This window comes from Coregonus clupeaformis, chromosome 1, assembly GCF_020615455.1.
Source record: "Coregonus clupeaformis isolate EN_2021a chromosome 1, ASM2061545v1, whole genome shotgun sequence".
Classification (NCBI taxonomy): Eukaryota; Metazoa; Chordata; class Actinopteri; order Salmoniformes; family Salmonidae; genus Coregonus; species Coregonus clupeaformis.
In genome coordinates this window covers 48,710,270-48,724,113 of record NC_059192.1, presented here as the reverse complement: position 1 = coordinate 48,724,113, position 13,844 = coordinate 48,710,270, and the positions used below count along the sequence as shown (strand labels likewise).

General features: G+C 42.2%; 1 protein-coding gene across 1 annotated transcript in view; it reads right to left on the bottom strand.

Annotated features, from left to right (window-relative positions):
• Positions 1-4,337, bottom strand: part of LOC121582855 (melanopsin-A-like) — a 105,062-nt gene extending 100,725 nt beyond the window's left edge. The window contains exon 1 of the mRNA XM_045224620.1: positions 4,135-4,337. Coding sequence (XP_045080555.1) covers positions 4,135-4,326 — 192 coding nt within the window. The 5' untranslated portion in view covers positions 4,327-4,337. The remainder of the gene's footprint in view (positions 1-4,134) is intronic.
• Positions 4,338-13,844: the final 9,507 nt, after the last annotated feature.

Sequence of the window (13,844 nt, the reverse complement as noted above, 5' to 3'; positions counted from 1 at the left end):
GTACAGTCCCACTGAGAGAACCTCCACACAGCATGATTAGGATTTATATCACTTCATATAAAAGGCACCTTCAAAAAAAACAATTTCAAAATACTGAGATACATACAGGAGGTTAACCGCTGCTGTAGATTCACAATTCATTTACACTACCAGTCAAACGTTTGGACACACCTATTCATTCAAGGGTTTTTCTTAATTTTTTACTATTTTTTTACATTGTAGAATAATAGTGAAGACATCAAAACTATGAAATAAGATATATGGAGTAATGTAGTAACCATAAAAGTGTTAAAAAAATCAAAATATATTTTATATTTGAGATTCTTCAAATAGCCACCCTTTGCCTTGATGACAGCTTTGCACACTCTTGGCATTCTCTCAACCAGCTTCATGAGGTAGTCACCTGGAATGCATTTCAATTAACAGGAGTGCCTTCTTAATAGTTAATTTGTGGAATTTCTTTCCTTCTTAATGCATTTGAGCCAATCAGTTATTTTGTGACAAGGTATACAGAAGATAGCCCTATTTGGTAAAAGACCAAGTCCATATTATGGCAAGAACAGCTCAAATAAGCAAAGAGAAACGACAGTCCATCATTACTTTAAGACATGAAGGTCAGTCAATACGGAACATTTCATGATCTTTGAGAGTTTCTTCAAATGCAGTCGCAAAAACCATCAAGCGCTATGATGAAACTGGCTCTCATGAGGACCGCCACAGGAATGGAAGACCCAGAGTTACCTCTTCTGCAAAGGATAAGTTAATTAGAGTTACCAGCCTCAGAAATTGCAGCCCAAATAAATGCTTCACAGAGTTCAAGTCACAGACACATCTCAACATCAACTGTTCAGAGGGGACTGTGTGAATCAGGCCTTCATGGTCGAATTGCTGCAAAGAAACTACTAAAGGACACCGATAAGAAGAAGAGACCTGCTTGGGCCAAGAAACACGGGCAATGGATATTAGACTGGTGGAAATTTGTCCTATGGTCTGGAGTCCAAATTGGAGATTTTTGGTTCCTACCGCCGTGTCTTTGTGAGACGCGGTGTGAGTGAACGGATGATCTCAGCATGTATAGTTCCTACCGTAAAGCATGGAGGAGGAAGTGTTATGGTGTGGGGGTGCTTTGCTGGTGACACTGTCTGTGATTTATTTAGAATTCAAGGCACACTTAACCAGCATGGCTACCACAGCTTTTTCATAATTTTGATGTCTTTACTATTATTCTACAATGTAGAAAATAGTAAATATAAAGAAAAACCCTTCAATGAGTGGGTGTGTCCAAACGTTTGACTGGTACTGTATGTGTGGACATGTTTGCCTGTCTGTCTCACTGTCCGACCAGCATCTGAGCCTCTATCCTCTCTCTTCTTTCAGTGCTGTACAAACACACTCTGATAGAGATAAGACATACAGGTATATGCTCATACACACAACATTTCATGCTGAGAATGTATGGCACACAGTCTGACAGGCTAATCATCTGTTATAGGAGGAGGATACTTGTGGACACAGTGTCTGTGGTTCTCCACAATCCCATTTCTAGATGGACCTCCATTCTTCTAATCTGGAGATTTGAATTGGAAAACCACCATTTGAAATGGTTGTGGTGGTGTAGAAATAAGAATCTCAGTGAGCCAATGCCTGACTCTAGCTTTGCTTGCCAGGCTTATAGTATAACAGGCTACAGGCTACACATGGTGAACTTTCTTTCCTTTGTTTTTGAATTGATCTTTCACTGTCTGAGGCCAACTCCGATACATATATAATGATTGATGGTTAACTTGAGGAGTTTTCTGAATGTATCAAATTTTTCTTTCTGTCGTGCTAAAGGCCTCTGGCTGGATTACCTGGGCGATTGGTTTTTCTGTCATGTGCGTGTACAGCTCAGTGGAGGAGAATCGATTGAGACAGGCGAGATGCTTCAGGCGTTGCGTTTACCTAACGCCCCAGCATCAGAGTTATTGATGTGCTGAAGCCAGTCACGGTGCCTCCTCTATGGGAACATCTGTTGGGATTTAAGGCCGTTATTTGGAGCGCTCCTCATGTCATCATGGTCTTTCAAATGTAAAGGCTTAAATACCACACAATAACTAGGTGGGTTTTTTAGTCATGCTTCAATTAATTACTAAATGGAACAGCGATTGCTAAATGAATTTACTGAGTATTTAGAGTGTGAAGAAGGCACGTGAGACTCATGTAGAAAGATTTTAAGTGCCAACACCGGTATAGCGTTAAAAGGCCAATATCGGCCGATAATATTGGTGAACCAATATATCGGTCGGGCTATAGTAATCAGCTATTGGGGATTAAGAGAGGAGTTTTGGGGAAAGGCCACAGGGCTGAAGGTCAGTGACCATCAGCCATTCTCAGGAGGCAGTGCGCCGCCTGCTGCTCCAGCTGTGTCATGATAATACAGTACTGTACAGCACAAGGTGACTAGGAGGATTGGTTATCGCATTCCAGAGGTTGGCATTACACTGGCTTCATTTCATCTCTGGAAGGCCAGTTTTATGAATCAACAACCCTAGTCGCTCTGGAACAAGTGTAAGTGGATTGGTATTTTGTTATTCACGTTTATGTGAATCACACACGATAGACATGGTGATTCTCGAGTGCCACTAACCCATTTTCCAACAGCCGCCGGCGATATCATTATGTCTGGCTACAGATGCAGAAGTGCCACAAGAAATCAGACATGTCAAGTGCCTATGGGGCATACAGAATTAATTTCTGTCTATTAATATACATTTAATATTTTTTTTGTATTGCACAAATTGTCAACCTTCTGCAGTGCCTCGTTTCCTTCAGGAATGAAGAGGGACGGGTACATTTTCCCAAGTGCACATCTAATCACAAACTGACAGTCCTGCTATTGTTCCACAATATCAATGAAGTGCTCTTTCTATGCAAAACCCAACAATATATTGCAACGCTCGAGCCACTCAGCATCTGTCTGTGTATGCCATGGAGACTTCTCTCTCGAAAGTTGACGGAGGCAGTTTAAGTGCGTGTGGACAAAATGAAAACCATAAACCCCAGAATTAACATGTTTTTTTATTTTGTGAAGGGATTTGATGCAATGCTGTATGTTGAGCTAAGATAGGGATATGGGAGGGAAAGCAGGAGGGTGCAGCTAAAATTAATCAGCCATCACTGAATGAAAACATTCACATCAAATTCCAGCATGAAAGTAAAACAAATATATTCAGGACATTATTTTAATTATTTTGAATTAAACTCAGTTTGTTTCAAGAATTTCTACACTGACAGGATGGTTCTGATTGAAGTTGTGCGGTCTGTCTTATTGTGATGCTCAGACATCCCTTATCTGAATGCAATCCCTCACAGCTGTGTCATCTCAGTGACAGGGACAGACTAACAACACAGGGAAATGCCATCAGAATGTACAGAAAGCCATCTTGATATTTGATCAAAGTTGGCAGGTGATATTTACCCACCAAAAGGGCTCTGCACCTCATTTACCCTTAGATAAAAAAGCTCAGCATTAGTATTTACACTGTGGGTACATTCTTTAAGAACAATTTAGTAAGACAGATGAGAATGCAAGCTAGACAGTTACATTCAATACCACACAAATAACTATGAAACACACATACACACACAAACACACACACTATACTATTTGACTGTAAGTGTTATGAACATCTTGCTTACTTTTCATTTTCTAGTCAGATATGCACTGTAGAACAGGACACTCTGTATTGCAGGGTGAATGTATAAGCATTTTTGATAAGTCAGATCTGCCCCCAGAGAAGAATGGTATTCATGCATTTCAGAACAGCTGTCAAGAGAGAGCTTTTTCCCTGTAGGCCTAATGTGCCTATCATGCAAAAATATCCGTTATTTTTATGTATGTCCATCTGAATTGTTGATCTACTTAGATTTTCTGAACAAGACAAGGCAATGTCATTAAGAAATTATAGCTTCATCAGTCATTGAAATAAATAATTTGACATGAGGAACAGCATGTACAATCATAGCAAATTCTTACAACCTTACTCAAACCAAACCAAACCACTCAACCCAAACGTATGTCCTGCATGAATGATCAGGCTACTTCGACTATTTATTTCATTTTCCTGGGGCAGAATAAACAGGTGAAACACTTACAGAGGTGGTAACAGACGGCAGGTCCACCAGCGGGTACTCATTGACCACCGTGTCGCTCCAGGAGGAAGGCGTCTCCACGATGCGCGTGCAGTTCGGGTCCTGGAACCGACACGAGATGCCCTTCCGAACCGAACGCAGGGCGCCGCTCATCGCTCCTCCCGCGCCATCAAGGACGGACAGGCCACCCGACATGGGTTGTAGGTGGGAAAAGAGAAAATAGCCCGGAGTACTGACACACAAAGCTGTCCGGTCCGTGTTCCAGCAAGAGGCAAATACACCCAGGAGATGAGATAACTTCTCTTGTTGGCTCCACAGTGGGAATCTGTTTTGGAAAGTTATCGATTCTCGATATAAATGTTGACTGTAACAGTTTACGTTGGTTATGGGTCTTGATATTGGTAGTCGGTGAGACACGGTGGTATAAAACACAGTTTGACAACCGCAGAAGAGGATGGAGCTCCATAGGCGGTTGCGCGCGTGCCACCCAACCCTAATAGTACTTTTTTTTTTACATGGACATATTTATATAAGTGAGAAAGCCGCACATGCTCTCTTTTTTCTCAATGTCCTCGCTCTGAGTTGCCACTCCCCACCCTTGTACTGTAATGATGGCACACTTTCTCATAATGTTGGGCAATAGAGCATTCTGCACTAACATTAATAGTCGAGCACTCTGCACTAACTTTAATAGTCATTATGTTGAAAAATGCTTTTAAAGAGAGTGTGATTGGTGTGCCAGACCAGTTGTGAGAGTCAATAGGCTACACATGGGAGAGTACAAAAGCTGAAGAGCATATGCACATCTAGGTACTTTTTTGCAGGTGCTTGAGAGGGGCGAACTGAAAAATAAAAAAGGAAAACGCAGCACACTGCTGTTCATGCTCCCATGTGATTTTATTGATACAACTTTTCGACCCGTAAGGCTTCACTGGCTGATGAAGACCTAAGGGTCGAAACGTTATATCAATCAAATCACCTGGGAGCATGAACAGCAGATTACAGAGAGTATTCACACCTGCAGTCTTGACTTTTGCAGTCTATCTTCTCGCTGCCTGGGGAGAAAGTTGGTCCTCACCTGGCCTGATCCTCTCTGATAGCTGCAGACCAGGAACCTGGCCAGAGGCACTCACACACACATCCCATGTCAACAACTGTACCTGTCACACTGCAACAGCTAGCTCATCTGTTGTGGTGTTACAACCCGTTTTCCCCATTATTCACACAAGGGATTGTGTCTATGTCTACACACACATATTTAACCCCTTTTTTGGATAGGCACAACGTGGTTGGATGGAGACATGTTGGGCTGGGGGGAATGGGATAGGGAGTTGAGGGTGGAGGCCCACATTTAAATGACATTTACATTTTTCGCTGGCATTGGACGTGGGAACGGGAGAACCCTTTTTCTCTCATTCTGGACGATATCTCTTAATAAATATATTTATTTCTATAGGCCTATGCGTTATCTAATTTCAATGGAACTATGGCATCCGACCACAGTGCCAACAAGACCATGATCTTAATTCTGGATGAATTGTAGAGGTAGGCCTATCATTGTCCATAATTACTACCTCAACTGCCCGGTGTGATTTCTTTTTAGAGGGCAGGACAACCTTGACGTTGGCTTAATCTATAGCTTTTGTTGTCAGGATTTGTTTACACTTCAAGGATATCCGTACCAGATGTGTCTTCGACTACTAGGCTAGTGGCAAGGCCCCCAAAATGTTGAAATACCCCTACCCGAGGTATAACAAAACACAACCATGTTTTTCCATATCTCTAAGGTCTGAAGTTGTTCATGTTTTTAGCTTTATCCTTTGAAAATAGAAACGTAAAAAGATTCTGGGGATGAGCATGCGCATCTTCAATATGTACCCATTGTTCCTCTTTAATGCATTTAACTATATGTCACAAGTATAAGCCTTGGGTAGCAAGGTGATACAATTCCGCATCTGCAGTGGAAGGTGGTACATATTGAATGAATGATGTTTCCACCTCCATGCTTCACGGTTGGGATGGTGTTCTTGGGGTTGTACTCATCCTTCTTCTTCCTCCAAACACGGCGAGTGGAGTTTAGACCAAAAAGCTATATTTTTGTCTCATCAGACCACATGACCTTCTCCCATTCCTCCTCTGGATCATCCAGATGGTCATTGGCAAACTTCAGATGGGCCTGGACATGCGCTGGCTTGAGCAGGGGGACCTTGCGTGCGCTACAGGATTAATCCATGACGGCGTAGTGTGTTACTAATGGTTTTCTTTGAGACTGTGGTCCCAGCTCTCTTCAGGTCATTGACCAGGTCCTGCCGTGTAGTTCTGGGCTGATCCCTCACCTTCCTCATGATCATTGATGCCCCACGAGGTGAGATCTTGCATGGAGCCCCAGACCGAGGGTGATTGACCGTCATCTTGAACTTCTTCTATTTTCTAATAATTGCGCCAACAGTTGTTGCCTTCTCACCAAGCTGCTTGCCTATTGTCCTGTAGCCCATCCCAGCCTTGTGCAGGTCTACAATTTTATCCCTGATGTCCTTACACAGCTCTCTGGTCTTGGCCATTGTGGAGAGGTTGGAGTCTGTTTGATTGAGTGTGTGGACAGGTGTCTTTTATACAGGTAACAAGTTCAAACAGGTGCAGTTAATACAGGTAATGAGTGGAGAACAGGAGGGCTTCTTAAAGAAAAACGAACAGGTCTGTGAGAGCCGGAATTCTTACTGGTAGGTGATCAAATACTTATGTCATGCAATAAAATGCAAATTAATTACTTAAAAATCATACAATGTGATTTTCTGGATTTTTGTTTTAGATTCCGTCTCTCACAGTTGAAGTGTACCTAGGATAAAAATTACAGACCTCTACATGCTTTGTAAGTAGGAAAACCTGCAAAATCGGCAGTGTATCAAATACTTGTTCTCCCCACTGTATTGATGCTCACACACACACATACACACTTGCACACACACACAAACACATGCACACACACAATCCCCATATATGTTGCTGTTACTATTTATTATATTGATCCTGCTGCTCAGCCACTTTACCCGTGATTATATGCATGTAACTACCTCAACTATCACCAGTACCTCTGCCATCGTTATTGATATTGTTCTTGTATATAGTGTATTGTATATTGTTGTGCTCTTTCTTTACTGGCATTGACATTCTTTTTATTAATTTATATATATACAGTACCAGTCAAAAGTTTGGACACACCTACTAATTCAAGGGTTTTTCTTTTCTTTTTACTATTTTTTACAAAACAATGAAATAACACATATGGAATCATGTAGTAAACAACAAAGTGTTACACAAATCAAAATATATTTTATATTTGAGATTCTTCAAAAAGCCACCCTTTGCCTTTATGACAGCTTTGCACACTCTTGGCATTCTCTCAACCAGCTTCACCTGGAATGCTTTTCCAACAGTCTTGAAGGAGTTCCCACATATGCTGAGCACATGTTGGCTGCTTTTCCTTCACTCTGCGGTCCGACTCATCCCAAACCATCTTAATTGGGTTGAGGTCGGGGGATTGTGGAGGCCAGGTCATCTGATGCAGCACTCCATCACGCTCCTTCTTGGTAAAATAGCCCTTACACAGCCTGGAGGTGTGTTGGGTTATTGTCCTGTTGAAAAACAAATGATAGTCCCACTAAGCCCAAACCAGATGTGATAGCGTATCGCTGCAGAATGCTGTGGTAGCCATGCTGGTTAAGTGTGCCTTGAATTCTAAATAACTAACAAACAGTGTCACCAGCAAAGCACCCCCACACCATAACACTTCCTCCTCCATGCTTTACGGTGTGAAATACACGTCTCACAAAGACACGGCGGTTGGAACCAAAATCTCCAACTTGGACTCCAGACCAAAGGACACATTTACACCGGTCTAATGTCCATTGCTCGTGTTTCTTGGCCCAAGCAGATCTCTTCTTCTTATTGGTGTCCTTTAGCAGTGGTTTCTTTGCAGCAATTCGAATTGCAAAAATCTATGAAGCTGGAGACTCTTATCTCCCTCACTAACTTTAAGCATCAGTTGTCAGAGCATCTTACCGATCACTGCACCTGTACACAGCCCATCTGAAATTAGCCCACCCAACTACCTCATCCCTATATTGTTATTTATTTTGCTCATTTGCACCCCAGTATCTCTATTTGCACATAATCTCTTGCACATCTATCATTCCAGTGTTAATAATAATTGTAATTATTTTGCACTATAGCCTATTTATTGCCTTACCTCCATAACTTGCTACATTTGCACACACTGTATATATGTTTTCTGTTGTATTTTTTGACTTTATGTTTTGTTTTAACCCCATATGTAACTCTGTGTTGTTGTTTTTATCGCACTGCTTTGCTTTATCTTGGCCAGGTCGCAGTTGTAAATGAGAACTTGTTTTTTTTGACCATGAAGGCCTGATTCACACAGTCCCCTCTGAACAGTTGATGTTGTGATGTGTCTGTTACTTGAACTCTGTGAAGCATTTATTTGGGCTGCAATTTCTGAGGCTGGTAACTCTAATTAACTTCTCCTCTGCAGCAGAGGTAACTCCGGGTCTTCCATTCCTGTCGCGGTTCTCATGAGAGCCAGGTTCATCATAGCGCTTGATGGTTTTTGCGACTGCACTTGAAGAAACTTTTGTTCGTGAAATGTTCCGTATTGACTGATCTTCATGTCTTAAAGTAATGATGGACTGTCGTTTCTCTTTGCTTAATTGAGGTGTTCTTGCCATAATATGGACTTGGTATTTGACCAAATAAGGCTATCTTCTGTATACCCCCCTACCTTGTCACAATACAACTGATTGGCTCAAAAGCATTAAGAAGGAAAGAAATTCCACAAATTAACTTTTAAGAAGGCACACCTGTTAATTGAAATGCATTCCAGGTGACTACCTCATGAAGCTGGTTAAGAGAATGTCAAGAGTGTGCAAAGCTGTCATCAAGTCAAATGGTGGCTATTTGAAGAATCTCAAATATAAAATATATTTTGATTTGTTTAACACTTTCTTGGTTACTACATGATTCCATATGTGTTATTTCATAGTTTTGATGTCTTCAGTATTATTCTTGTCATGATCGTTATTAGAGGCAGACCAAGGCGCAGTGTGATAGGCGTACATCTTTTAATGAGTACTTTACACCAACAACAAAACAACAAAACGATATGTGAAGTCTAAAGGTTCACCAACACAAACCTATACAGAACAAGATCCCACAATCAACTGTGCAAAACAGGCTGCCTAAGTATGGTTCCCAATCAGAGACAACGAGCAACAGCTGCCTCTGATCGGGAACCACCCTGGCCAACATAGATCTAAACGATCTAGACAGAAAACAAGGAACAACTAAACATAGGAACTAACACCCTGGCTCAACATTAAAGAGTCCCCAGAGCCAGGGCGTGACAATTCTACAGTGTAGAAAATAGTAAAAATAAAGAAAAACCCTTGAATGAGTAGGTGTGTCCAAACTTTTGACTGGTACTGTATATATATATATATATATTTTGATAAATTTTCTATTTACATGTTGTATATATCTTTTTTATATTGATACTGTACTGTTGAGGAAGAAGTTGCAAGTAAGCATTTCACTGAATCGTTTACACCTGCTGTATCCTGTGCACGTGACAAATAAACTTTGATTTCACACACAAACACACACACACACAAACACACACACACACGTACACGTACACACACACACACACACACACGTACACGTACACACACACACACACACACACACACACACACACACACACACACACACACACACACACACACACACACACACACAGTGTTAGACAATCAGCAGACTGAGGTCTGTTAGTGTCTAGTATGAAGATTTTGCATCTAATATTCCCCCCAAAATCCCAGTATTCTGTAGCCTGGTCCCAGATCTGTGTGTGCTCTTTACAACTCCATTGCTGTCATTGTCAAGCCAAGATTCATGTAAGAGAGAGCAGCTCTCCAGTCGGGTTGGTCTGTGACTCACTGCCACCTTTTCCATGTAGAGAGAGCAGCTCTTCAGTCGGGTTGGTCTGTGACTCCGGGTAGAGGAATAAGGCAACCTCACAGAGAGTTACACACAAGAGGGAACTTTATTTCCAGAGGACATAATGTGATGGATGTGGTTCTGTACAAAAGAGAGATGAATGAATATATAAAGATAGCAATACAACTCAATGGGGAGTTAAACAGTGAATAGCAAACTAGAGCAATCTACAAGCAAAGGACTGTATAAATATGAGCACTACCTGAGGATGTTTACAACAAAGCCATCATAAGAACTAGCAATGATAACTACAACCAATAACTAGTATAAGTACACAACAAGTTACAATAGACACACTCAATTCTGTCCACACACTCCATCACACATGTCCACTTGGAGAGAGACTGAGGAGGTTCTGACCTGAGCAGGCAGAAGGGCTGTTGGGTGTCCGGCCCCCTAGCAACCTGACAAGTGAGCAGAAACAGACATCCAACAGGCTAGTTATTCTGAGTGAAAGTACACTGAACAGAAATATAAACGCAACATGTAAAGTATTGGTCCCATGTTTCATGAGCTGAAATAAAAAATCCCAGAAATTTTCCATAAGCACAAAAAGCTTATTTCTCTCAAATGTTGTGCACAAATTTGTTTACATCCCTGTTAGTGAGCATTTCTCCTTTGCCAAGATAATCCATCCACCTGACAGGTGTGACATATCAAGAAGCTGATTAAACAGCATGATCATTACACAGGTGCACCTTGTGCTGGGGACAATAAAAGGCCACTTTAAAATGTGCAGTTTTGTCACACAACACAATGCCACAGATGTCTCAAGTTTTTGAGGGAGCATGCAATTGGCATGCTGACTGCAGGAATGTCCACCAGAGCTGTTGCCAGATAATTGAATGTTCATTTCTCTACCATAAGCTGCCTCCAACGTCGTTTTAGAGAATTTGGCAGTACGTCCAACCAGCCTCACAACCACAGACCACGTGTAACCACGCCAGCCCAGGACCTCTACATCCGTCTTCTTCACCTGCAGGATCGTCTTACGGAGGGTGTGGGGGGTACTGAGGAGTATTTCTGTCTGTAATAAAGCCCTTTTGTGGGGAAAAACTCATTCTGATTGACTGGGCCTGGCTCCCCAGTGGGTGGGCCTGGCTGCCAAGTGGGTGGGCCTATGCCCTCCAAGGCCCACCCATGACTGCACCCCTGCCCAGTCATGTGAAATCCATAGATTAAGGCCTAATTTATTTATTTATATTGACTGATTTCCTTATATGAACTGTAACTCATTAAATTCTTTGAAATTGTTGCATGTTGCATTTATATTTTTGTTCAGTATAAAAAAACTAGACTAAACATGACTACAGACTAAAAGTTCATTTTTAATTAAAGCCACTGAGCCACTGCTGATTACCATGGATTAGTTATATTTACCTTTGAAGAGAACTGTGCCGACTTACAGTCCCTGGGGCCACAGGCAGGATGTGCTTACAATAAAGATATTTAATTATGTGGTGTAACAGTGGTGTAATAGGGTATGAGGTTAGAAAGAGGTGTATGAGGTTAGAAAGAGGTGTATGAGGTTAGAAAGAGGTGTAGCCACAATTATTGTCAGGCAATGTCATACCACATCAAATAATACGTGCTGTACATCACTAATAACAGCATCATCATCATCATGCACTAATAACAGCATCATCAGGTGGTACTGATCCTCCCTCTCAATGGGACCGCTTCCACCCCAGTGGACTCAGGGCTTCAGCATGACTAGCACCTGACACAAACACCACCAGGGAGGCTGACAGTGTCCTGACCCACTTGCCCCAGAACTGTTGGTGCACATCTCTATTGGCCAATAAGCCTCACTGGGAGAGGGGAACATACTGTATCCCTAGAGTAACCTGATTTTCCACATCTTCAAAAGCCAAATGGGAGAGATGAAAGCAGCAATTCGGCATTTGGAAAAACAACAAAGTGGTCACCCCACCACCTTTTTTGGTAAACAGCTAAGAAAGGGTGCTGGAGAAATGAAACCACTCTCAAATTCATAGACAGAGCTGTGAAGATGGATGTACCAATGGATGTACCAATCCTGGATTTCCGATTGTTTTTGACTGGGGTACAAGTGACCTCTTTTCACTCTTTCTTTTCTTTTCATTGTGAACTTGTATTTATAGGGTTATTTGCAGGAAGATGCAATGAAAATAAACTTTATGGACCTTGACTGAGGGTCTTTCTTTCGTCTAAAACTCTGCCTCATCTATCACCTTGCCTCAACTTAGACAGAAGCTGATCAGCTGTGGAGATGAACTTCTCTTAAATAGGTAAGAAGAACTGATTTAAAGGAAATAGTGTTACCTGTATAGACAAGGTGAAATGTCATGGTCACCATGGAGTCGAGCAAGAGAAGAAGGTCCCAGAGCAAAAGGAGCAAGAGAAGAAGGTCCCAGAGCAAAAGGAGCAAGAGAAGAAGGTCCCGGAGCAAAAGGAGCAAGAGAAGAAGGTCCCGGAGCAAAAGGAGCAAGAGAAGAAGGTCCCAGAGCAAAAGGAGCAAGAGAAGAAGGTCCCGGAGCAAAAGGAGCAAGAGAAGAAGGTCCCAGAGCAAAAGGAGCAAGAGAAGAAGGTCCCGGAGCAAAAGGAGCAAGAGAAGAAGGTCCCAGAGCAAAAGGAGCAAGAGAAGATGGTCCCAGAGAAAAAGGAGCAAGAGAAGAAGGTCCCGGAGCAAAATGAGCAAGAGAAGAAGGTCCCGGAGCAAAAGGAGCAAGAGAAGAAGGTCCCAGAGCAAAAGGAGCAAGAGAAAATGGTCCTGGAGTGCAATCTGCAGTGGCTACCAAACGCAAATGTGGACCGACCAGTATTTACCCCACTCAGGAGAGAAATGGCTCCTTCAAGAAGATTGCAGTTCAGCCTGCGAACCAACCCTCTCCATCATCCAGCTGACCCTTAAGGAGTTCTTCAAGGACATGTGGAGTTTTTCAGCCATGAAGTAGTCGCTCACACTTCTACATGAGAGCATGGTGGAGCAAATTCTTACCTTCACTCGAAGGAGAAATGAGGAGGGAGGTCCTCCTCTCATATCTAAATACATTTCTAGAGGTCTGCATGCTTGTGGATGGATGTTTACTGGAGGCTTTGAGACATCTGGACCTGCAGCCAGAGGACTATGGTAGGAGCGTCAGTGCATCTGATGTGCTCAAGACAATGTTGCAGATGCACCTGCAGGAAAGAGGAGAGCAGAGGTGTGAGGACAAGGAACTGCCAAAGCTCTCTGAGCCAAATGTTGCTGTCATGCAAAAACTGGCATTCACACATGACCTGTCATCCGAGGTACAAGTCAGCTAGCACTAAGTTTGTTTTTCTTCCTATTTACCTTTTCCAAAATTCTCAAATTGGGGTGCTTTAGGGGGTTTTACAAAGGGAGGGAGCAGGATGTTGTTGTACAGTCATTATCACCCTTATTGGCCACAAGCGGAAGCTAAAAATAATTTTAGTGTCCGGGAAGAACTTTGGGGCCTAGTTGTAGCCTACAACTTCCTTAAATTAACGTTTTTAGTGCAAGAGATTAGAGCAGCATAGCAAAGTCACAAAGAAACAGACAATCTTCATACTCTGCTCCTGGTTGGAGCAATTTATAACAACTTTATTGCAAAAATACAAGTTCCATCTGCTAGCACATCATTTACAAACAAAGTCCAAAA